The 23,044-nt window shown below is 42.6% G+C and overlaps 1 protein-coding gene and 1 pseudogene across 3 annotated transcripts in view; both read left to right on the top strand.

Annotated features, from left to right (window-relative positions):
* Positions 1 to 457: 457 nt before the first annotated feature.
* The window catches only part of ATRN (attractin), a gene marked incomplete at its 5' end in the record, with an annotated part of 161,092 nt that continues 138,505 nt past the window's right edge, over positions 458 to 23,044 (top strand). For both annotated transcript variants that reach the window (XM_081096813.1, XM_081096814.1), the window contains one exon: positions 458 to 828. In XM_081096813.1, the coding sequence (XP_080952939.1) occupies positions 458 to 828 (371 nt within the window). The remainder of the gene's footprint in view (positions 829 to 23,044) is intronic.
* On the top strand, positions 6,415 to 6,799 carry LOC308523609 (large ribosomal subunit protein eL31-like; annotated as a pseudogene). Its single transcript has one exon. The product of its transcript is annotated as a large ribosomal subunit protein eL31-like (transcript).

The following is a 23,044-nucleotide window of genomic DNA, read 5'->3' as shown; positions in this document are numbered from 1 at the left end:
GTCGGGACGGAGCGAGGCCGGCGCCGTGGTCTCTGGGTGGGTCGCGCTGCACACGGCCCGGCTGGGCCAGCGATCGGCCGGCTCCCAGGCAGCCAGGGAACCGGGCGCTTCGGGGCTGCTCCCCCGCGGCCGCCTTCCTGGGCGAAGCGCAGAGACCAGCCCGCTAGGGGGCCTTCGTTCCGGGCCCCGGCGGCGGGGGGACGCGGGGGCTCAGGGAGCCCCACTCTCAGGGTCCGACCCGGGCGACCAGGATCCCGGGGGCCGACCGCCCGCGGACGGGCGCCCGCACACGCACGCGTGCCCGCCTCCGTCTCGCCGGCCGCGCGGCTCTGGCTCCGCCCCCGGGATGGGCCGCCGGAGCCACCGTCCGCGCAGCCCCGCCCCGCAGGGCCAGGCGCAGCGGAGCCGGCCGCGCCGTGTGTATGTGTTCGCGGGGCGCCGTCTCAGCCCCGGGAAGATGGTGGCGGCGGCGGCGGCGACTGAGGCGAGGCTGAGAAGGCGGACGGCGGCGACGACAGCGCCCGCGGGCAGGCACGGCGGGCGGCTCCGCGACCGGAGCGCGCCCGGGGCCGGGGGACCGGGGCCGGGGGCCGGGCTGCGCCTCCCGCGCCCGCTGCTGCTGCTGCTGCTCCCGCCTCTGCTGCTGCTGCCCTGGGCCGCCGAGGCCGCGGCGGCAGCGGCCGTGGTTTCGGGCTCGGTCGCCACCGAGGCCAAGGAGTGTGACCGGCCGTGCGTCAACGGCGGCCGCTGCCACCCCGGCACCGGCCAGTGCGTCTGCCCCGCCGGCTGGGTGGGCGAGCAGTGCCAGCACTGCGGGGGCCGCTTCAGGTGAGTGGAAGGCGGTGCTGGAGGGCCGGGCCCAGCCCGGGGTGCGGGCTCGGGGGCGCTCGAGGCGGCTGCGGGCCCGAGGGGGATGCCAGACGGAAAGTGGGGAGGCCGAGCCGGGCCGAGCCGGGCCGCCCCGCGGTGTTGGAGGACCATTTGCTTCCGGGGAGGTGGTCGTCTGGGGCCTGGGGTCTTCCTGTACCGGGCGATGACAAGGTTCGAGGCGGAGGTGGGGGTACCCCGAAGGGGTTGGGGTGCGGCGAGCCACCTGGGAACAACAACAAAAAAGCTTAGGGTCCCCAGATGTATCAAAGCCCGTCCGTGACACGGGGCCTCTTGGGGATAAGCGAGGTGTGAAAGCAAAGGTGGAAAGAGGAGCCAGTCTTACTTACACACTCGTTCCAGCAGCCCCTTGTCCCCGAGGGCCTGCTGAGCCCCCAGACTGCTGGGGGGCGGGGGGCGGGGGAGGCGGCGCTCTGCACGGAGAGGGCACTGGACGCGATTTGGTGGCTGGAGGTAGGAAGGGCAGGATTGCGAGATATTCGAGATAGAAGAACCAATGGTTGCTGGCTAAAGGAAAGTGAGGAAAGGAGCCCTTTGAAGCTCCCTGGGAGCCGCAGGCTGGAACACCGTCTGTCTGTCCGTCGGTTCGGGAGGGCATCGGAGGAGGTTCCTGTTGGCCCTGATTTCTGGGGACTGTGGAGTTCTGAGTTGGCCTGGTTCAGGGCAGTACCTCTTGGAGAGATCACTCATTAATTAATTAGTAGTTATCTATTATTTGCTTCAGTTGTGCAAGGATTTCCAGATATGCATACAGATAGATTAGCCAGACTTTGGCCTAGTTCACAAGGCGTTTGGGATATAGCAAGAACAAGACATGTACACAAATAGCCCTAGTCATAGGGGGGCTACGCAGTCCCCCATGCCGTTTGGTAGGTATTTACTGAACACTTAAAAAAACCAAATCATCCTCGCCGGAGGATATGTTTTTATTGATTTTAGAGAGACAGGAAGGGTGAGGGAGAGAAACATCAATGTGAGGAACATCGATCGGTTGCCTCCTGTATGCGTCCCAACTAGGGATGGAACCCACAGCCCAGGTATGTGCCCTGACTTGGAATCCAGCCCGAAACATTGAGTGTATGGGAGTCGCTCCAACCAGTGGAGCCACCTGGCCAGGGCTCTATTGAACACTTTTGATCTCAGATGTGGAGGAGTGAGGAAATACGAAAAACAAGATAGACAGGGTCCCTGCTTTCATGGATCTTACATTCCGGTAAGGAAACAGGCTGTTAACAAATAACTGTATAATTGAAAGAAAAGACTTATGCAAAATCAGTTTAGTATTTTGCGTAAGGCTGTGCAAGTGAAGAGCAGGGGACAAAGAGAGGATTTTACTTAGGAATGGGAAGTTTAGCAACTGGATAATGACTTTGAGTTGGGATCTGGCAAGACTGGGGAGATAGGCAGGGGCCAGGTCATGTGGATGGATCCCTGTTGGTTGGATTGAGAATTTTGACTTTTAGCCTGTGAACAGTGGAATGGTCTTGTTTTCACGACATTACAGGCTTTTTAGATGGTAATGGTCTTGAGCAGGAATGGCCTTGAAGGCGAGGCTAGAGCATTTTGAATTTGGGGAGCTTCCAAGATCAAGTGAATGTATGGTTGGTTGGATCAGAGGAAAGTTCTTTCAAGTTCTGAAAATCTGGCATGCCATGGTAGGCAGCGGGGGACTGTAGTGTGGGGAGGGGGATGCATAGCAAGATCAGTCTGTACAGTCAGTCGGTGGACTCACTTTCAGCATGAGCGATGGTGGGCAGCTAGGTGGGAACAGTTAGTGTGGGTCAGGACAGCCTAACCAGAGATAGGATATGAGATAGGTCCTGAGTGGTATTGTAGAGGTAAGTGACAGATCTTTCTTTGAAACTGATTTGCTTTTGGGAAGAGAGGGGGGGATGCTGAGGGGAAGAAAACTAGATTTTATTTGGGGCAATTGAGAAGATAGTGATGCCATTAAGACACACAGGGACATAGGAACGGACCGGAAATGTTTAATTTTGCACACACTGAGATGCTTTCAGGGTATCCAACTGGCAGGACAGGTGTAAGCATTCGCGTTATCTACATATGAAGGAGATTGCCAGGGAGAGAGAGCAGATCTGAGTGTTCACATAGCAAGTCCAGAGGATTAGAGAAGAATCACTTGTTATGGGGCACAGGCAGTCCTGACACTGGTTGTCTCGGATGGTGTCACACTTGAGTGAAGGGGCTCCCCTGGTTATTGTGGACACTGCATTTGAGCCAGTTTGAGCTATTGTCAGTGTCCTTTCCTTTGACTTTGATAAATTTTATTATATTTTGTGGGCTTCTGGCATTTGCATCTTTAGAAATGAAAGTGAGAGGAACTTATGTCTCTGACCTTTAAAAAAGCTTTTTAAGTTTTAGTTGAAGGATTATTTTTAGGGGAAGAGTGAAGTACTGGTTTTGATTATAGTGGTATGTATCTTGATTTAACTTCTAAACCTCCTTGTTGTTAAACTAAGAGACATTAAAATGGAGACCTTTCTGGTTTGTATTGGCATCAAGTTGGTGTGTTTTTCAAAGCTTTTTAGTTCCATAAATCCCATGTTATAATTGCTATTATAAGGACTCTTTCATCAATTGAAAGGAATGTAGGATAATAAGAGGATTGGATTTTACTGAAGTTATCACTGAGTGCATATTAAATACCAGGGACCTGGTCAAGCATTTTCTTATACATTGTTTCATTTAATCTTCAGGACAACTCTGACAGTATTGTATAAAATTTGGATTTTTGTGTGGTTGTAGTTAGAATATCACTTGATTTTTTTCCCCAAATGAAAGATGCTACAAAAATGATTAATTGCAGAGAATAAAGTTAATGGTGCCATTGTAATAAAAATAACTGGAATCTTTGTGGGTGATTTCTAAAGCAGTACCACTTTCATTCATTTGTATGTGAATCTTTATAATTCAGTGATCTTCTTTTTCTACTTGTGACATTACCATAGAAATATTTCTTTGGAGGATAAATATCAAGTTAGAGAATAAAGATATTAAGTCCATTTATGAAATTAATATGCATTTAATTTTTTAAAAAAATATTTTATTGATTTTTTACAGAGAGGAAGGGAGAGGGATAGAGAGTCAGAAACATCGATGAGAAAGAAATATCAATCAGCTGCCTCCTGCACACCTCCCACTGGGGATGTGCCTGCAACCAAGGCACATGCCTCTGACCGGAATCGAACCTGGGACCTCTTGGTCCGCAGGTCGACGCTCTATCCACTACTGAGCCAAACCGGTTAGGGCATGCATTTAATTTTTTAAAGTTCTTGCAATACAAAACTTTTGGGAGGATAGAATAGAATAACCTAGTGAATTGGAGCCTTGTAGTTACCCATGATGTTGAGCTACCGTCTATAGAAGAAAAAGAAAAGAAGTAGGCAGTTATTTAATCCTAGAGGCCCCGTGCACAGATTCGTGCACTGGTGGGGTCCCTTGGCGTGGCCTGTGGGGATCAGGCCAAAACTGGCAGTCCAGCGCCACCGGCCACTCCTGTTTGCTGCTCCTGCTCATCCTGGCCCTGCTGTGCCTGCCACCGCTGTTCAGTAGGCTCGCTGCCACTCTGCTGTGGTCTCCAGGCTGGGGCGGCCAGCTGTAAGCCCTGCGTCTGGCACCTGTCAGTCAGCTGAGCGGTGCTCCCACGGTGGGAGAGCACTGACCACCAGGGGGCAGCTCCTGCGTTGAGCATTTGCCCCCTGGTGGTCAGTGCTTATCATAGCAACCGGTCTACTGGTTGTTCGGTCACTTAGGCATATATATATATATATATATTTTCTATATATATAAAAGGCTAATATGCAAAGTGTCTTTTGGGAGTTCAGCCGGGAGACTGGGAGTTCGATCGCTCGCTATGATGTGCGCTGACCACCAGGGAGCGGTGAGGAATGAAGGAAGGCCCTGGCCAGCAGCCGGTAGGCCCCAATCGGCCCTGATCGCCAGCCAGGCCTAGGGACCCTACCCATGCATGAATTTCGTGCACCGGGCCTCTTGTATGTGTGTGTGTGTGTGTGTGTGTGTGTGCGTGTGTGTATATATCTACACTAATAAAAGAGAAAAATGGTAATTGGCGTACGGCAATACCGTTTTCATTGGCTAATCAGGGCTATATGCAAATTAACTGCCAACTAAGATTGGCAGTTAACTGCCAACAAGATGGCGGCTAATTTGCATATGTAGGCACAATGCAGGGAGGCGAAAGGGAAAGCAGGAAGAAGCCCCCTTCCACTGACAGTGATCTGAAACCCAGGGGGGAGCTAAGAGCTGGGGGGCAGGGCAAAGGTGGCCCTGGGGCTGCCTTTGCCCTGCCCCCCAGCCATGATCGGAGAATCAGGCGCCTTTGCCGCCCTGGCCAGTGATAGCAGGAAGTAGGGGTGGAGCCAGCGATGGGAGCTGGGCACGGTCGAAGCTGGCAGTCCCAGGAGCTAGGGGTCCCTTGCCTGGGCCTAAAGTGAAGCCCACGATCGCGGTGCCCCCCGCTGCCACTGCAGGTCCCCGCTGCCTGGGCCGGACGCCTAGGCCAGAGGCGTTAGGCCTGGGCAGGGGCGGAGCCTGCAACCGCGGGGAGCTGGGGGTCCCCTGCCCAGGCCTGACACCTCTGCTGGAGGCTTCAGGCCTGGTCAAGGGGCCGATCCGGTGATTGGTGATCGGAGGGTGATGAGGGTCAACTCCTCTGGCCGAGGCATCAGGCCTGGGTGGGGGGCGGAGCCGGGGATTGGGGGGATATGATGGTCCCCTTGCCCAGGCCTGAAGCCTGGGTCAGAGGGGTCAGGCTTGGGCGGGGGGTGGAGCAAGCGATCAGAGGGAGATGGGGGTCCCCTGCCCAGGCATAATTCCTGGGCCAGAGGCCTCAGGCCTGGGCGGGGGCCAGAGCCAGTGATCGGGGGGAGATGGGGGTCCCCTGTCCAAGCCTGACACCTCTGGCGGAGGCGTCAGGCCTGGGCAAGGGGCCGATCAGGCGATCGGAGGGTGATGGGGGTCAACGCCTAAGGGCTCCCAGTATGTGAGAGGGGGCAGGCTGGGCTGAGGGACACTCTCCCCACCCCACCCCCCCACACACACCCAGTGCACGAATTTCGTGCACCGGGCCCCTAGTATAAGAGAGAGAGAGAGAGAGAGAGAGAGAGAGAGAGAGAGAGAGATCTGTTTTGTGCCTGGCATATACAGTAACTACTAGTAGTAGTCACAGCAGCAGCTATCACCATTTTTCTAGCATCCATTTTTTCCAGGTGTTGTGTTAAGTACTTTTTAGGAATTACTCCTTGTAATCTTTAGATTAAAGGTATTCCCATTTCATAGGTGAGTATATATTGAAATTACTTGCCCAACTTATAAACAATTGTGGTTTGAACTCAGGCCTTGTCTAATTCCCAAACCCCTGCTTTCCATTGTACCATTTGACCTTTCATTTTTTTCTGAGTCCAGTCACCTTTTATGAACATTCTGTGGAAGGGCTGACCTAAATCCTTTGAGAAACACCTTGAGCTTCTTTTCCAACTTGGGCCTGGCAGGATGGCTCCCATAAAGAAGGGTGGAGAGTAGAAGAAAGACCGTTCTGCCATCAACAAGGTAGTGACCAGAGAATATACTATCAGTATTCACAAGCCCACCCATGGAGTGGGTTTTAAGAAGTGTTCCCCTCAGGCTTAAAGAGATTGGGAAATTTACCATGAAGGAAATGGGAACTCTAGATGTATGCATTGACACCAGGCTCAACAAAGCTGTTTGGACTAAAGGAGTAAGAAATGTCCCATACTGTACTCAGGTGTGGTTGTCCAGAAAATATAATGAGGATGAAGATTCACCAAACAAGCTCTATATGTTGGTTACCTAAGTACCCATCCCCACTTTAAAAAATCTACAGTTAATATGGTTGAGAACTAACTGCTGATTTTAGAATAAAGTTATAAAACTGGCCCCCAAAAGTCATTTTTGCCTATATGACTGCCATATATCTTTTGTCCTTCTGTTTCTCCTAAACTTCATTGTCTTATTTTCTACTGTTTGCTGGACATCTTTACTGGGATCTTTTAATGTCATCTCAGAGTGAGCCATGTGTAAGATCAAACTTTTTATCCTCATTGAAATAATAGCCTTTTCCTTTGCACTTTCTTATTTCAGTAGCAAATCTGACTTTAGATAAACAACAGTCAATATTTAAGAGTAATTCATTGCTCTTTCTTCTCTCTTTTCTAAAGCCTTAGAAATTTTTCATTTCCATTTCTCCTGTTGCCATTCTAGTGTACGTGGTCCTTTACCTCATTGCTAACCTGCCTCTGTTACACCCTGACTGGTCTCTTGCACTTCCAGAGTCCATTCTACACTTTGTCACATAATCCCCTGAAAATATGTGTCACTATCTAAACCTCTTTTTTTTTTTTCACTCCTCTTAACTGTAAATTGACTGCCAACAGAAGGCTCCCACTGCCCTATACACTGTCTTTTTTCCTAAACAAATTCTTCCACTTTTTAGTTTTCCTGCATATTTGTTAATTCAGCACTATTCCGCCTCCCTGCCCCACATTCTTCTCTACTTATATAGATTCTACCCCAAGGCCCATCTTCAGTTCTCTATAATCTGTAATAGCAAATTCTCCAAAATCATACCTGTTTATCTTCTTTTGAGATGAGTTATCAACCCGTTTAATTCATAGATAGCTACTGAATGAGTGACTATTATGTATTAGGTTATGTGCATGCCTGGAACATATGAATGTGGGTAAGAATCATGCCCTGCTTTCCCATTGGACAGCTCATAATTCTGAAAAGCAGCTAAATGCACAGGCAATAATAAAATACAGGCAGGATGTGGTGCAGGGTTAATATGTGGTGGAGAGACTAACCTTTTGAGGGCTCGGGTGGAAGGTATACAGAGAAGAAGACATTTTGGACGGATCTGAGAAGTTTAGTGTGAATAGTGAAACATGAATACTAGTGGGGGAGAAGGGCATTTCAGAAGGAGCAAAGAGCTTGTGCAAAGACAGAATCATGAACTGTTAAACACTTATTAGGGTATTAGTTTCCTAGTTTTGTGGTAACAAAGTGTTACAAAATGGGTGGTTTAAAACAACAGAAATCTAATTGCACAGTTCTGGAGGTCAGAAATCTGAAATGAAAGTCTTGGTGGGGCCATACTTTCACTGAATAAAGGAGAATCTGTTCCTTGCCTTCCTCTTAGTTTATGGAATTGCCAGCAACCCTGGGCATTCCTTGGCATGCAGGTACATCATTTCAGTGTCTGTCCCCATCATTTCATTCTCATGACATTCTCCCTGTTTGTCTTCTCTTTTTATAAGGATGCCAGTCTTATTGGATATATGGCTTGAGTACATTTTACTAGTAACTTGAATACATCTGCAAAGACCATTTGTACATGAGGTCACATTCACAGGTACTCGGGGTTAGGACTTCAAAATATATATATATATTTTTGTGGGGGATGTAGTTCAAACCACAACACTTAGAGAATTCAACATAGATAGTTGTTAGAGTATAACTTGTGAGGGGTGCCTTGGAAGGTGATAATGGCTTTCCCTCTGCCTTTCCTAAAAAACCTTCAGCTTCAGGGTGCATCCTTGACCTCGCTAAGCCATCAGTTCATTCCAGTCTCTGGCTGCAGTGATTGTTTTGAGGTAGGCAGTAATCTAAGATGACTCAATCAGAGTGAATCTCAGAACTTGCTAGAGGCCTCTCTATGGGTGTTTATGAAGCAGATGCTTTGTCATCTGCCCTCTATGGGGTGAGGCTGTGGAACCTACAACTATCATAGCTGGTAGCATTGCTGTTGTGATAGGAGCCCACCTGAGATCTGAGCAACTTCTAGAGGAGGGAGGATGTCAGAGAAGTGGAGTCAGACCTGATGACTCTGAATTTCTGGATCAAGACTTGCCTGAATGTACTTTTCAGTTTTGTGAGGTACTACATTTCTTATGGCAGTTAGTGTTGAATTTCCTGTCCCTTACAATATAGAATAATTTCTAACGTGCAGAGGGACGTAAGGCCAGATCATGAAAGTCTGTATATTCCATACCAAGGACTTTGGGCCTTATGCTTTTGGTGTTGATAACATGGTCTAAATTCCTGATATTTTCCTCCCAAGTCTTTCAGTGTTCCAGTTTTGATGGGCATATGATCTGAACCCTAAGTTACCATAGCCAATAGTTGTAGTTTGTTTCTTTGATACTGCTTAACTGGGATTGCCAACTACCAGCTGGAGATGAGACTGTTCTCACTGCCCTGTATCTCAGCCCTGTTAAGCCAATTTTATAATTGAGGGCTCAGTAATTGTCATTCTGTTTGTAAATTGTATTGGATATGATTTCTGTCTAAGTTCTTTTAGTGACAGACACCCAACTTATACAAGCTTAAGAGAAAAAGATGAGAGATTTACTGTTTGTTTTTAATATGTTTTTATGGATTTCAGAGAGGAGGAGAAAGGGAGAGAGAGAAACATCGGTGATGAGAGAGAATCATTGATTGGCTGTCTCCTGAACACTGGGGATCGACCCTGCAACCTGGGCATCCTCATGGTTCATAGGTCAGTGCTCACCCACCGAGTCACGCTGGTCAGGTGAGATTTACAGGTTTATGTGACAGAAAAGTCAGTGGGGATATTGTTGGCTTCATGCATGGCTGAATTCAGTGGACCAGTTGTTCTTACTCTCTCCATCCCTTTACTTTGCTCTGCTTTTTACCGGCCTCACTCTCAGGAAGGCTAAGTCAGACTGGCTTAGCATCCTCCTGAGTTGAGTACCTGCTCTGGGAGTGGAGGATGAAGTTCAGCTTCATTAGATGGCATAATTTGAGAAAGGGGAGCAAGGAAGGAGAAAGGAAAACACATGTTATGCTACCAGAAAGTGGGGCCACTGCTGGGCAGGTGAAAATAGTGACATTGCTGTGTATTCTTAGAATGTGCGATTTGGTGAATACTAAGTATTGATGATGAAAATTGGGAATGTTCTGGAAAATATTATATCAAGTAACAGAATGCTGATCTCCAGTTTATTAGGAATTCACTCTATCATTACAAGGATTTGTGAGAGACCCTTTAGGTAGAATGCATTATACTGGCTCTTTGAGATTACTACAGTGAGGATTGTCCTGTGTTGAGTTTCAGTCTAGTAGAGCCAAGTCATTGAATGGCAGTTATTCATCTCCTGATTTTGTAATGGAACAAAGAGGATGATGGGAGGAAGCAAACAGATATGTGTGCATTGTGTGAAATTATGCTATATTGGAAGCATCCTTAACTTTATATAAAATACTTACATAATAGACATTTAAAGGTTTTGGTTGATTCCTGGAAGATAGAGTTTACTTATCTGAAAAGATAATATATGGTTATTGAGTAAAAAGAAAAGTTGAGCATGAATGTCTTAATATATGTCTGAAAGCAGATATCTGACATTTAAACTTTATCTCTGCAAAAGGTTCCCAAGATGAGCAAATATTTTTTTATTTACTACGGTATAGGGGACAGAAATATATAGGAGAAAAGCAGAGTATGTTTATGGTCTAAACATTTTTTTCTAACTATGATTAACTGATTCAATAAATTTATAGGTTATCTTTATCTTGAGAATTAAATATAAAAGTAGTTACCTGGAACTGTGGCTGAACAATATGAAATCATACTATTTTCTCTCTTTCACACAATCTTGTTTCTAAAACTGAAATGAAACTGTAGTACTTTTCAGAATAATTGTATCTGAAAATTTATCAGCCACTAATCTGTTAGGAAACTTGTTTCCTACTTCTGTGATTTCCCAAACGCATTGTGGCAAAAGTGACTCACATCCCTACTAGTATATTATGTCCTACTCTAATCCTTCATTTTGTTACTTTCTTCCTTCAGTTTTCCCTTTTTCTCCCTATTCTTTCAAACTAGCCCGTTATTATTAGCCTTTTTCTAATTTTTTCTCCTTAGGGCGACTTTCTTATATTTGCCTTGTTTTTTTCTTTCTCCTTGTTTTAGTGATGTCATATCCCTTTAATTGCTTTTCTTTTAGCACTTGGAAGCCTGCTTTCATTTTTATCTTTTCAATTTTTAATTTAAGTTTTCTGTTTTTTCAAGTTATATTTTGAGTGAACTTCAACTGTTTATTTTTAAAAATATGTTTTTAAAAAAATATATTTTGTTGATTTTTACAGAGAGAAAGGGAGAGGGATAGAGAGTTAGAAACATCGATGAGAGAGAAACATCGATCAGCTGCCTCCTGCACACTCCCCACTGGGGATGTGCCTGCAACCAAGGTACATGCACTTGACTGGAATTGAACCCGGGACCCTTGAGTCCGCAGGCCGACGCTCTATCCGCTGAGCCAAACCAGGTAGGGCTAAAAATATGTTTTTATTGATTTTTTTTTTTTTCCAAGAGAAAAGGAGAGGGCTAGAGAGATAGAAACATTGATAAGAGAGGAACGTCATCTATCAGCTGCCTGCACGCCCCCTACTGGGGGTGGAACCTGCAATCTGGGCATGTGCCTTGATCAGAAATCGATCTGGCAATCCCTTGCTTCCTGGGTAGATGCCACACCTGTTGGGCCAACTCTAGCTATTTATTTACATGTTTTCTCATCTAGAATTCTGTCTTTCACTTATAGAAGTTAATTTTAGTCATGGTTGAATTTTCGATGGCTGAATTTATTCTTTTAGAATTTGAGATTAACATTGTACTGTAATTAAGTTGAATGAATTTTAAAATTATTTCCTCTTGGTCCTTTTTGCATTTTAATTAAGAATTTTCTCATTTGTTTATTAATAAATCTAACCATTAGGGGCTGACATTTTATCAGCTGCTGTTAAGACACACAAAAGTCACCTCTCTTCACCAGTGTTTCCTATATTTTTGATTCACAGATCCTTTCGGAAAAATGTATACTCTTATGGACTCTCTTATAAATTAAAAGGTAATCTTTAAAAATGAATCCTGTTTTTTTTTTTTAAATCCTTACTCAAGGATATGTTTTCTTTTTCCTTTTTAGTTAATTTTTAGAAAGAGAGGAAGGGCAAGAGTGAGAGAGAGAAACATCAATGAGAGAAAGAAACAGTGATTGGTTGTCTCCCATATGTGCCCTGATGGTATCAAACCCTCAACCTAGGTATGTGCCCTGACCAGGAATGGAACCTGCAACCTTTCAGTGTATAGGACGATGCTCCAAACAACTGAGACACCCAGCCAGGGCTAAAAAATGCACCCTGTGTTTTTTCTTATTGTTGTTAATCCTCACCTGAGGATATTTTTTCCATTGATTTTATTTTTATTGTTTTTATTTTTATTGATTTCAGAGAAGAAGGGAGAGGGAGAGAGAATCATTGACTAATTGTCTCCTGCATGCCCCCTACTGGGCCTCGAGCCTGCAAACTGGGCATGTGACCTTGACTGGAATCGAACCCAGGACCCTTCAGTCCACAGGCTGATGCTCTATCCACTGAGCCAAACCAGCTAGGGGTCCATTGATTTTTAGAGAAAGTGAAATGGAGGTAGAAAAGGGGCGGAGGTGGGAGAGAGAGAGAGAGAGAGAGAGAGAGAGAGAGAGAGAGAGAAAAAAAAAAAAAAAAGAAACATCAGTGTGAAAGAGACACATCGATTGGTTGCCTTCTGCTGGTGCCCTGACCAGGGCCAGGGCCAGGGATTGAACCTACAACTGAGGTGCATGCCCTTGACTGAGAATCAAACCCAGGACCCTTTGATGCATGGGCTGATACTCTGACCATTGAGCACACCAACTAGGGCTGCATCCTGTTTTTTATAAGATACTTTTAAATAGAGTAAAAAGTAATTTTTTAAAAATTATAACATAGATTTGAAATATAATTTGTAATGACATTCACAATATAAAAAATTTGACCTTTTCCCTGTTTAACATGTTGGTACATGTTTAATGTATTTTAAATTAATGTGTAAGGAAAAGCATGATTTATACACAAATAAAAAATGACATTTAATTTTGGGATAAATGTATATTAAAATAGGGATTTAATTTGACTCTGTACTATAAAATTAGACAAATTTCCCCTCCTTTTGTTTGATATTTATGCATTTGTGCTTTAAAAATTATTTCTTAGCATTTTTTTGTATTTTGTTTCTACATCATAAAATAATAGTGGTTTTCAGCTATTTGTAGGCATTTCTCTGCAAATAGCATGGTTCCTGTGTGGATGTTTTTTTCCCCCAAAATTGAATAAAAAGGCTGAACTGGTTGTAATTGTTACTTAATTTTCCCCTTTTAACAATGGGATTTTTGAAGTGCAAAGGGCATCTTGTAAAGCTGGATTTTGATTAGACTTGACAAGTTAATATTGAGGTAAATTTGTAAATAGAGATTAATTTTTTTGCCCTTCCATGACTCATATTTTTTTAAAAATATATTTTATTGATTTTTTACAGAGAGGAAGGGAGAAGGATAGACAGTTAGAAACATCGACGACAGAGAAACATCGATCAGCTGCCTTCCTGCACACTCCCTACTGGGTATGTGCCCACAACCATGGTATATGCCCTTGATCAGAATCAAACCTGGGACCCTTGGGTCTGCAGGCCAACGCTCTATCCACTGAGCCAAGCCAGCTAGGGCTACATGACTCATATTTAAACATTGTGTCTTATGCTTTTCTTTTGTAACATCATTTAGACCACTGGTTGAATAACATTGAGCAACCCTGGCCAAGTAATTGTTTGCTTTATTAAATCAGTCATGGGTTTGCTGATTCAGTCTCTGTGGACTGACTTTAACTTCCTTTTAATATAAAATATATTAAGCCTATGGAAGAAATACAAATAATAATAAAGTGAATATCTTTGTACCTACAAACTAGCTTTGCTGAATTTTCTTCATAGGAATATTATTATTACTCCATAATAATATAAATATAAATTACGTAATATAGAATATTACAGATACCAACCAAAGTTCCTGTGTTACCCCTCCCTAATCCTGTTTACCTTACTCTCTCCCCAGAGATAGGTAATATGATGTAGTTGATGTGTATTGTTTCCCTTGCATGCATATTTCTAGTTTTAGTGCAGACACACACATACACACATACCAGTATACTGCTGTTTCCAAAAAACAGGTCATGTTTTTCAAACTTTATAAAAAGTAAACATGCTTTTCTTACCATAAAATACATTTTTTAATGCTTCTGAGATTAATATTTATGTTTATAAATGTAGTTTTACTAGATTCTAGCTATTTTCATTACAGAATTCCAATTCATTTATTATCCTGCTGATGGTCATTTAGATTTTTCTAATGTGTGCTGTTACAAATTGCTGTAATTCACACTTTACATATCTCTTTGTGGATGCATGTATGATTTTTCTCAAGAATAATTGTTCTTTTATTTTTATTTTATTTTATTTTTTTGTCTTTCTTTTTATTAATTAAATCTTTATTGTTCAGATTATTACATTTGTTCCTCTTTTTTCCCCCCATAACTCCCCTCCACCCAGTTCCCACCCCACCCTCCTCCCTCACTCCCCAACCACTGTCCTCATCCATAGGTGCACGATTTTTGTCCATTCTCTTCCCGCATTCCCCTCACCCCATTCCCCCCCAAGAATAGCCAGTCCATTCCCTTTCTATTCCCCTGATTCTATTATAATCACCAGTTCATTCTGTTCATCAGATTGTTCACTTGATTTTCAGATTCACTTGTTGATAGATGTGTATTTGTTGTTCATAATTTGTATCTTTTTTTTTAAATATATATTTTTTTATTGATTTTTTACAGAGAGGAAGGGAGAGAGATAGAGAGTTAGAAACATCGATGAGAGAGAAACATCGATCAGCTGCCTCCTGCACATCCCCCACTGGGGAAGTGCCCGCAACCCAGGTACATGCCCTTGACCGGAATCGAACCCGGGACCCTTCAGTCCGCAGGCTGACACTCTATCCACTGAGCCAAACCGGTTTTGGCCATAATTTGTATCTTTACCTTTTTCTTCTTCTTCCTCTTCTTAAAGGATACCTTTCAGCATTTCATATAGTACTGGTTTGGTGGTGATGAACTCCTTTAGCTTTTTCTTATCTGTGAAGCTCTTTATCTGACCTTCAGTTCTGAATGATAGCTTTGCTGGATAAAGTAATCTTGGTTGTAGGTTCTTGGTATTCATCACTTTGAATATTTGTTGCCACTCCCTTCTGGCCTGCAAAGTTTCTGTTGAGAAATCAGCTGACATTCATATGGGTACTCCCTTGTAGGTAACTGAGTTTCTTTCTCTTGCTGCTTTTAAGATTCTCTCTTTGTCTTTTGCTCTTGGCATTTTAATTATGATGTGTCTTGGTGTGGTCCTCTTTGGATTCCTTTTGTTTGGGGTTCTCTGCACTTCCTGGACTTGGAAGTCTATTTCTTTCACCAGGTAGGGGAAGTTTTCTGTCATTATTTCTTCAAATAGGTTTTCAATATCTTGCTCTCTCTCATCTTCTGGCACCCCTATAATTCTGATGTTGGTACACTTGAAGCTGTCCCCGAAGCTCCTTACACTGTCTTCATATTTTTGGATTCTTTTTTCATTTTGCTTTTCTGGTTGGGTGTTTTTTGCTTCTTTGTATTTCAAATCATTGACTTGATTCTTGCAATCCTCTAGTCTGCTGTTGGGAGTCTGTATAATATTCTTTATTTCAGTCAGTGTATGCTTAATTTCTAGTTGGTCCTTTATAACAACATTGAGGGTCTCATTAGATTTCTTGTAGATCTCATTAAGTTTATTGGCAGTATCTAGAAAATTCTTGAAAAACCTTAAAAGTGTGGTTTTGAACTCTATATCTAGTAGTTTGCTTTCCTCCGTTTCTGTCATTTGTGTCCTTTTTCTTTGTCTCTGCATTTTTTATGCTTCCCTGTGTTGATAAAGTGGTTTTCTGTGCTGAGTGTCCTCTAGGGCCCAGTGGTTCAGCCTCCCCAATTACCTGAGGAGGACACTCTTGGTGCACCCCCTTGTGGGCTTTGTGCACAGTCTTGTTGTAGTTAAGCCTTGATTGTTGTAGTTATCACTGGGAGGAATTGACTTCCAGGCCAATTGGCTGTGAGAATCAGCTGTGTCTGCAGTGGGAGAACTTCTGTGCTGGAGACACCCCTCTGGGGCAAGACTTGCTTCAATGGGGCTTTGGTGCTCACTGAGTCTGCCCCGAGTGTGTCCTTTATGGTTCCACGGAGCTGCAAACTGGATGGTCCCACTCTGACCTCTGGGTTTCCTGGCTCCTGGATCTCTAGGGAGGTGCTAATTTAGCCTTTGCCTGAGGTTATCCAGCAAAAGCCTCCCTGCAGGGCTTGGGCGGGGTGGGTCCCACGGGATCAACAGGGCAGGGCTAGCAGTTATGGTTGCTCTCAGTCTTGCCCTCAGAGGCTCTGCTTCTCAGTGTCCCGGTAATCACTGCAAGCCCCTCGGAGAGAAAGCTACCCTCGAGTTCCGACCGATGCCAGACAGTCCCGTTTCTCCCGTATGATTCTGGGTCCCCAGATACTCGCCCGGAACTGGAGCTCAGAGCCTGAGACTCCCTCCCAGTTGAAAATGACAACCACGCCCTCAGCTGCCAGCCTGCTCCGCATGCACCTCCGCACCTTAGTATTTTACTTCCGTACTGCGCCTCCTCTGAGTCTCGGTATGCTTTTCTCTTTCCTTCTAGTTGTAGAATTTCCACTCAGCCAGACTTCCTGTGGTTCTGGATGATGTCCGTTCCATCTTTTAGTTGTATTTTTGAAGAGGTTGTGCGAGGCAGCAAACTCCGGTGTTTACCTATGCCGCTATCTTGGTTTCTCTAGAATAGTTGTTTTTAAACTTTTGAAGCACCCAAAGTAATTTAAAAATTTTATTTACTTCCTTGCATACATTTAGGTTGACATACAGATTATTTATACAATTATAAAAATGTATTTATAAAAAAGAATATCATTTTTGGTATAGTGTAGAGTTATTGAAAAAGGCCCATTATATTACTTTCAAAAATTTATTGAGAATTCAAATTCCATAGTAGTTTGGTAACCATTCTCATTCATTTAAAAAAGATGTTTTGTCTTCTTTATGTTGTTCTTTTTTTGGCTTACATTCTTATTTTTATTTTAATTCACTCATGTAATTTCCTCCCCTGGATTATGAATTCTGTCCAGTGATCTGGATGTTACCTTATTTGCTTTTTCTTGCCTTTGTTTATTAGTATTTTTCTTTCCTTTTTATTGATTTACTAGAGGACCAATGCATGAAATTTGTGCAAGAATAGGCCTTCCTTCCCCTGGCTGCCAACACAGGCTTCCCTTTGGCACCTGGGACCCAGGCTTCCCTCACAGACCCGGCTTTGTCCAGAAGGTCATCCAGTCTCATTAGCATATTATGCTTTATTATTATAGACAGGAGTTCTGGCTATTCATCCTGGGATTATATATGCAGCAGTAATCTAGTGATTGACTTTTTAAATTTTATTTCACAATTTAACATTTTTACCTATAGCCCTGACCAGTGGTGCTCAGCGGTTAGAGTGTCAGCACATGCACCAAAGGTTCAGGGGTTTGATTCCTGGTCAAGGGCATGTACCTGGGTTGCAGGTTCGATCCCTGGCTCCTGATCATAGTGCATGCAGGAGGCAACCAAACTGTGTTTCACATCAATGTTTCTTTCACATTGATGTTTCTCTCTCTCCCCCCTCCCTCCTTTCTTTCTACTCTTCTAAAAATTAATGGGCCCTACCTGTTTTGTCTCAGTGGCTAGAGCATCGGCCTGCAGACTGAAGGGTCCTAGGTTAGATTCCGGTCAAGGGCATGTGCCAGGTTGCAGGCTCGATCCCCAGTAGGGGGCGTGCAGGAGGCAGCCAGTCAATGATTCTCGCTCATCATTGATGTTTCTATCTCTCGCTCAGTCTCCCTTCCTCTCTGAAATCAATAAAAATATATTTTTAAAAATGAATGGAAAAAATATTCTTGGGTGAGGGTTAACAACAACAGAAAAATTACCTATAAATGATTGGATAACTAAATAAATGATGAGAAGGGACAAACCTTACAGAAGAATTCTGAGTAATATAAGTAGATATTCCCCCTTCCAGAATATGGAGCTTAATTTCTCTTCCTTGCTCCCCTTGAGAATAGCCTAGGTTTAGTGATTCTTTAAGAAGCACCTTGGTTTGAGAGATATTAAATCAGAAAAAAAAGGCATGTATTAGATTAGGTAGAATATGGTCTTTTTAAAAAAATAGGTAATACATTCAAAAGCTACAAAAGGATATATGGTGGAAAGTTTTCCTTCCCCGGGAGTAGTTAGTTGTTAACAGGTTCTTGTGTAGCCTTGCAAATGTGTTAGCTGCATATACTAGTATAAGCAATTATATTTGTTGTATCCTGTCCTTCCTTTTTTTTTTTTTAAAAAAAAAAAATCTAAATGGTAGTGATCTCTGATCACTACCTGTACTTTGTTTTACCTTCTTCATCCTCACTGAATAATGTTATGTTGGAGATAGTTTCATACCAGTATATTTTTAAAAAAATTGTTTGGTATTCCATTGTATGAATTTGCCTTAATTTAGATAGAAGAGTTGAATGATCTTATATACATGTCATTTCACACATTGGTGGATCTGCCTTTAGGATTAATTCTCAGAAGTAAAATTGCTTTACCAGAGGGCTATGTGTATTTTAAATGTTGTTAGGTATTGCCAAGTAACTTTCCATAGGGATTTACCTAATTTACATTACCAGCAGCAATACGTTATGGCTCGTCTTTAACTTTCTTTGTGGTGTCTTTTTTTTTAACAGAAATTTCAAATTATAATATAATCAATTTTATCACTCTTTATGGTTTGTGCTTTTTGTGTTATATTTAAATTATTTTCTCCCTATACCGATGTTGTAAAGATACCCTTCTTATCTTACTTCCTCAATGTTTAAATTTGTTACTTTTTCACATTTTGATCTTTTATCTACCTGTAATTTATTTTTATGTATAGTTTGTTGTAATGATCTAATTTGATTATTTTTATTTGGAAAGCAGTTGTCCCAGTCCCATTTATAGAATAATATGTTTTTTGCCCTGGCCGGTGTGGCTCAGTTGATTGGAGTGTCCTCCCATACACTGGAAGGTCACAGGTTTGATTCCTGGTCAGGGCACATATCCAGGTTGTGGGTTCGATCTCTGGTCTGGGTGCGTACAAAAGGCAACTGATAGATGTTTCACTCTCACATCAATGTTTCTGTCTGTTTGACTCTCTCTTCTTTCTCTTCTTCTCCCTCTCTATACTCTCTAAAATCAATAAAAGCATGTCCTTGGGTGAAGATTTTTTAAAAAAGAGAATGAATTAGAATATGTTTTCCCCCTATAGATTTGAAGTACACTGTAGTCATATAAAATATCAAATTTGTCTTAGTTGCTGTTAGCCCTTTGCTTCTCTAATTTCAATAAAAGCTCTTGTTGAGATTTTGTTTGGAGTATTGAGATTAGCCTGAGGAAATTTGTCATTTTTGTGATATAAAGTCTTCCCATCCAGACATGGTTTGTATTTCCATTTATTTGGGTTTCTTTTATGTCTTGGGATGCGACTGGGTGCAGTCAGGGTGGTATGGCCATAGAATCTTTTATGTCTTTAAGTAAATTCTTGTAACTTTTTTCCAAAGTAGTCTGATATACTTTTATTGGATTTACCCTAGACATATAATTTTGTTCCTATGATTATAATCTAATTGATGCATAAGAATGGAATTTTTATTGTTATCATTATAACATTCAGTAATACGTAGCTCATGAATCTCTCTGGTTGTCTGGGCAACTTGGTTGATCTGTGCTGAACTTACCTATCTGGGTCTAGGCTGGAGCTTGGCTGGACTCACTTAGTGGAGAGAGGGTATCACAACTGTCTCATTGTCTTAGGACTAGAGACTAGCTGGGTCTTAAAATCGTGGTGATGGCAGAGCTGTGAAAGCAGAATTGATTTTCTCCTATATTGAACTTGTCTAGGAAACTGTCCTACATTTTTGTGGTATTGAAAGCTTGACTATCAATACAAAACTGGATTCTCCTGTTTTTTTATGTTGATAATCATGCTGCCAATAAATTGTGACTGTTTCTTTATTTCTGATCTGCATACTCCATGCTCCTTTTTCTTATCTATTTCCCCCCATACTTGACTGTTTGCTCATTTGCAAACTCTTTCCTCCTCTGACCTCTAGAAATTAGAGTACTTAAAGACACACTCTCTGTGTATCTGTACCCAATCCTCTTCTTATCTATACTTCATATTCAGATGTTCTTAGTCCCAGGACTCTAAACACTATGAACTAGAACTCTTGATTTTTACTCCAAGCATGTTTAGTTCTCATTCTTTTCAGCATAGGCCAAAAATCAGGGTGTTTTCCTTACATATTCTTTTTTCCTTACCTCCAGACTATCATCAAATCTCGAGTATTTAACCACTAAAAATTATCTAAGAATCTGCTGGTATTCTCCCCTCCTCCATTTGTATGTAGGAGCCAGATTGTGTATGTCTTTCTATTCTTTTTTTTTTTATTACATTTGTTCCTCTTTTCCCCCCCCCATAACTCCCCTCCTCCCAGTTCCCGCCCCACCCTCCGCCCTCACACCCCACCCACTGTCTTCATCCATAGGTGCACGATTTTTGTCCAGTCTCTTCCCGCATCTCCCACACCCCTTTCCCCCCCAAGAACAGTCAGTCCATTCCCTTTCTATGCCCCTGATTCTATTATGATCACCAGATTATTTGTTCACTTGATTCTTAGATTCACTTGTTGATAGATGAATGTTTGTTGTTCATAATTTGTATCTTTACCTTTTTCTTCTTCTTCCTCTTCTTAAAGGATACCTTTCAGCATTTCATATAATACTGGTTTGGTGGTGATGAACTCCTTTAGCTTTTTCTTATCTGTGAAGCTCTTTATCTGACCTTCAGTTCTGAATGATAGCTTTGCTGGATAAAGTAATCTTGGTTGTAGGTTCTTGGTATTCATCACTTTGAATATTTCTTGCCATTCCTTTCTGGCCTGCAAAGTTTCCGTTGAGAAATCAGCTGACAGTCGTATGGGTATTCCCTTGTAGGTAACTGAGTTTCTTTCTCTTGCTGCTTTTAAGATTCTCTCTTTGTCTTTTGCTCTTGGCATTTTAATTATGATGTGTCTTGGTGTGGTCCTCTTTGGATTCCTTTTGTTTGGGGTTCTCTGCGCTTCCTGGACCTGTAAGTCTATTTCTTTCACCAGGTAGGGGAAGTTTTCTGTCATTATTTCTTCAAATAGGTTTTCAATATCTTGCTCTCTCTCATCTTCTGGCACCCCTATAATTCTGATGTTGGTATGCTTGAAGCTGTCCCAGAGGCTCCTTACACTATTTTCGTATTCTTTTTTCATTTTGCTTTTCCGGTTGGGTGTTTTTTGCTTCTTCGCATTTTGAATCTTTGACTTGATTCTTGCGCTCCTCTGGTCTGCTGTTGGGTGTCTGTATAATATTCTTTATTTCAGTCAGTGTATGCTTAATTTCTAGTTGGTTCTTTATCACAACATCGAGGGTCTCATTAGATTTCTTGAGGATCTCACTACATTTATTGGCAGTTTCTAGAAAATTGTTGAAAGACCTTAAAAGTGCGGTTTTGAGCTCTATATCCTTTTTTATGCTTTCTTGGTGCACCCCCTTGTGGTCTTTGTGTGCAGTCTTGTTGTAGTTAAGCCTTGATTGTTTTCGGCAATACTGGGGGTTATTTGACCTCCAGGCCAACTGGCTATGAGAGTCAGCTGTGTCTGTAGTGGGAGAACTTCTGTGTCTGTCTTTCTATTCTTAAATAAACATAAAAAATTCTGAAAAGTTTCATAAGGTGACATACAAATAAAAGTTGTTACATGACGAGCAGGAGTTGGAGTTAAATGTCAGATTCCTTAAGCTTCTGTTTCTTTATCCTTACTAATTGCTTTTTCTTTCCTTTCATTACTGTATATTTATAGGGATTCTTTGAAAGGAATGTAGTTACACTGAGTTGATTGCCAACAGGATTGGTCTTTGGTTGAATGGAATCCTATTTTGTGCTGTTTTGGGTCTAATATTCAGGAGCCTGGAAGGTATTTTGGTTATTGGATACACAAGAAAGATCAAAAGCATATATTATGTAGGGGAAAATGTGTGTGGGTGGCTGGGTTTGCTTTCCAGGAAGAGATGGGGAATATGGTGTGAGTAAAAGCACAATTGAGATGAGAATGGGCATAGAGTGTTTGGGGGACAGTGATGGGACCTGACTTGGCCGAGTAAGAGGGAGGATTGACATTCTTAGTAGTCAGAATATCACGATCAGGAGTTTGAAGTTCATTCCATAGTCTGTGCAGAGTCATTGTAAACACTTGACAAGGGTAGTAACATGGTGACATAGGTCCTTTAGGAATGTTGTTCTGGCTGTGGAATGCTAAGCAGACTTTGTGGGCAGTTCACAGAAACTGTAAAGGTAGCCAAAATCTTTGGCAGTAAGGCCACTATGAATTGTTTGGACTTGGAGTAGAGCGTAGCAGTGGAATTGGAGATGAAGGAATGAATGTAAGGAAGTCTTTGATGGCAATTGTATCATAAATTGATCATACATTTGATGAAGGAAATAAAATAGAGGAAGAAGCTAACAAACGTTACACCAACATTTTAAGCCTGGGAGAATGGGGCTGTTTTATTATTGCAGGTGGGCTGTAGTTGATGGGAAGATATATTCCCCCATAAGATTAATGTAGTATCTCAAATTTTTTGTGAAGGATGTGTCTAGAAACCTAGAAGAAACCAGAGACTACACAGAGCAGAGCCAGATATAGCTTGTGTCCGAGCCAGGTTTTTGGCTCCTGGTTTCTTTGCAGGTTGAGTTGTGTTGGTTCTAGAACTCCCAGTTTTTGTTCTGTATTGCCTTTTTTTTGCTCTGAGTTTTCATTGCTATTTAGAAAAACATAATACAAACTATCATTATATGGCTGCTTAAGGGAAGGCTTTATTTAAATTATTGAACTCTCCTGGTTCTTGAACCAAACTAGTCATTCACAAGGTACCTTTTCATCTGAAGTGATAGGGTAGAGTCACTGTTCAGATGTTTTGAACAAAGGCTCCTCCTCCAGTTCTTTATGAACTGCCCTTCTCTCCAGACTGTCATGGATACATTATAGGAATTTATTCTGGATTTTTTTTGTA

Source organism: Myotis nattereri (genome assembly GCF_964212035.1).
Source record: "Myotis nattereri genome assembly, chromosome: 8".
Taxonomy (NCBI): Eukaryota; Metazoa; Chordata; class Mammalia; order Chiroptera; family Vespertilionidae; genus Myotis; species Myotis nattereri.
Note: the sequence above shows the minus strand (reverse complement) of the source record. Positions and strands in the feature narration are given on the sequence as shown.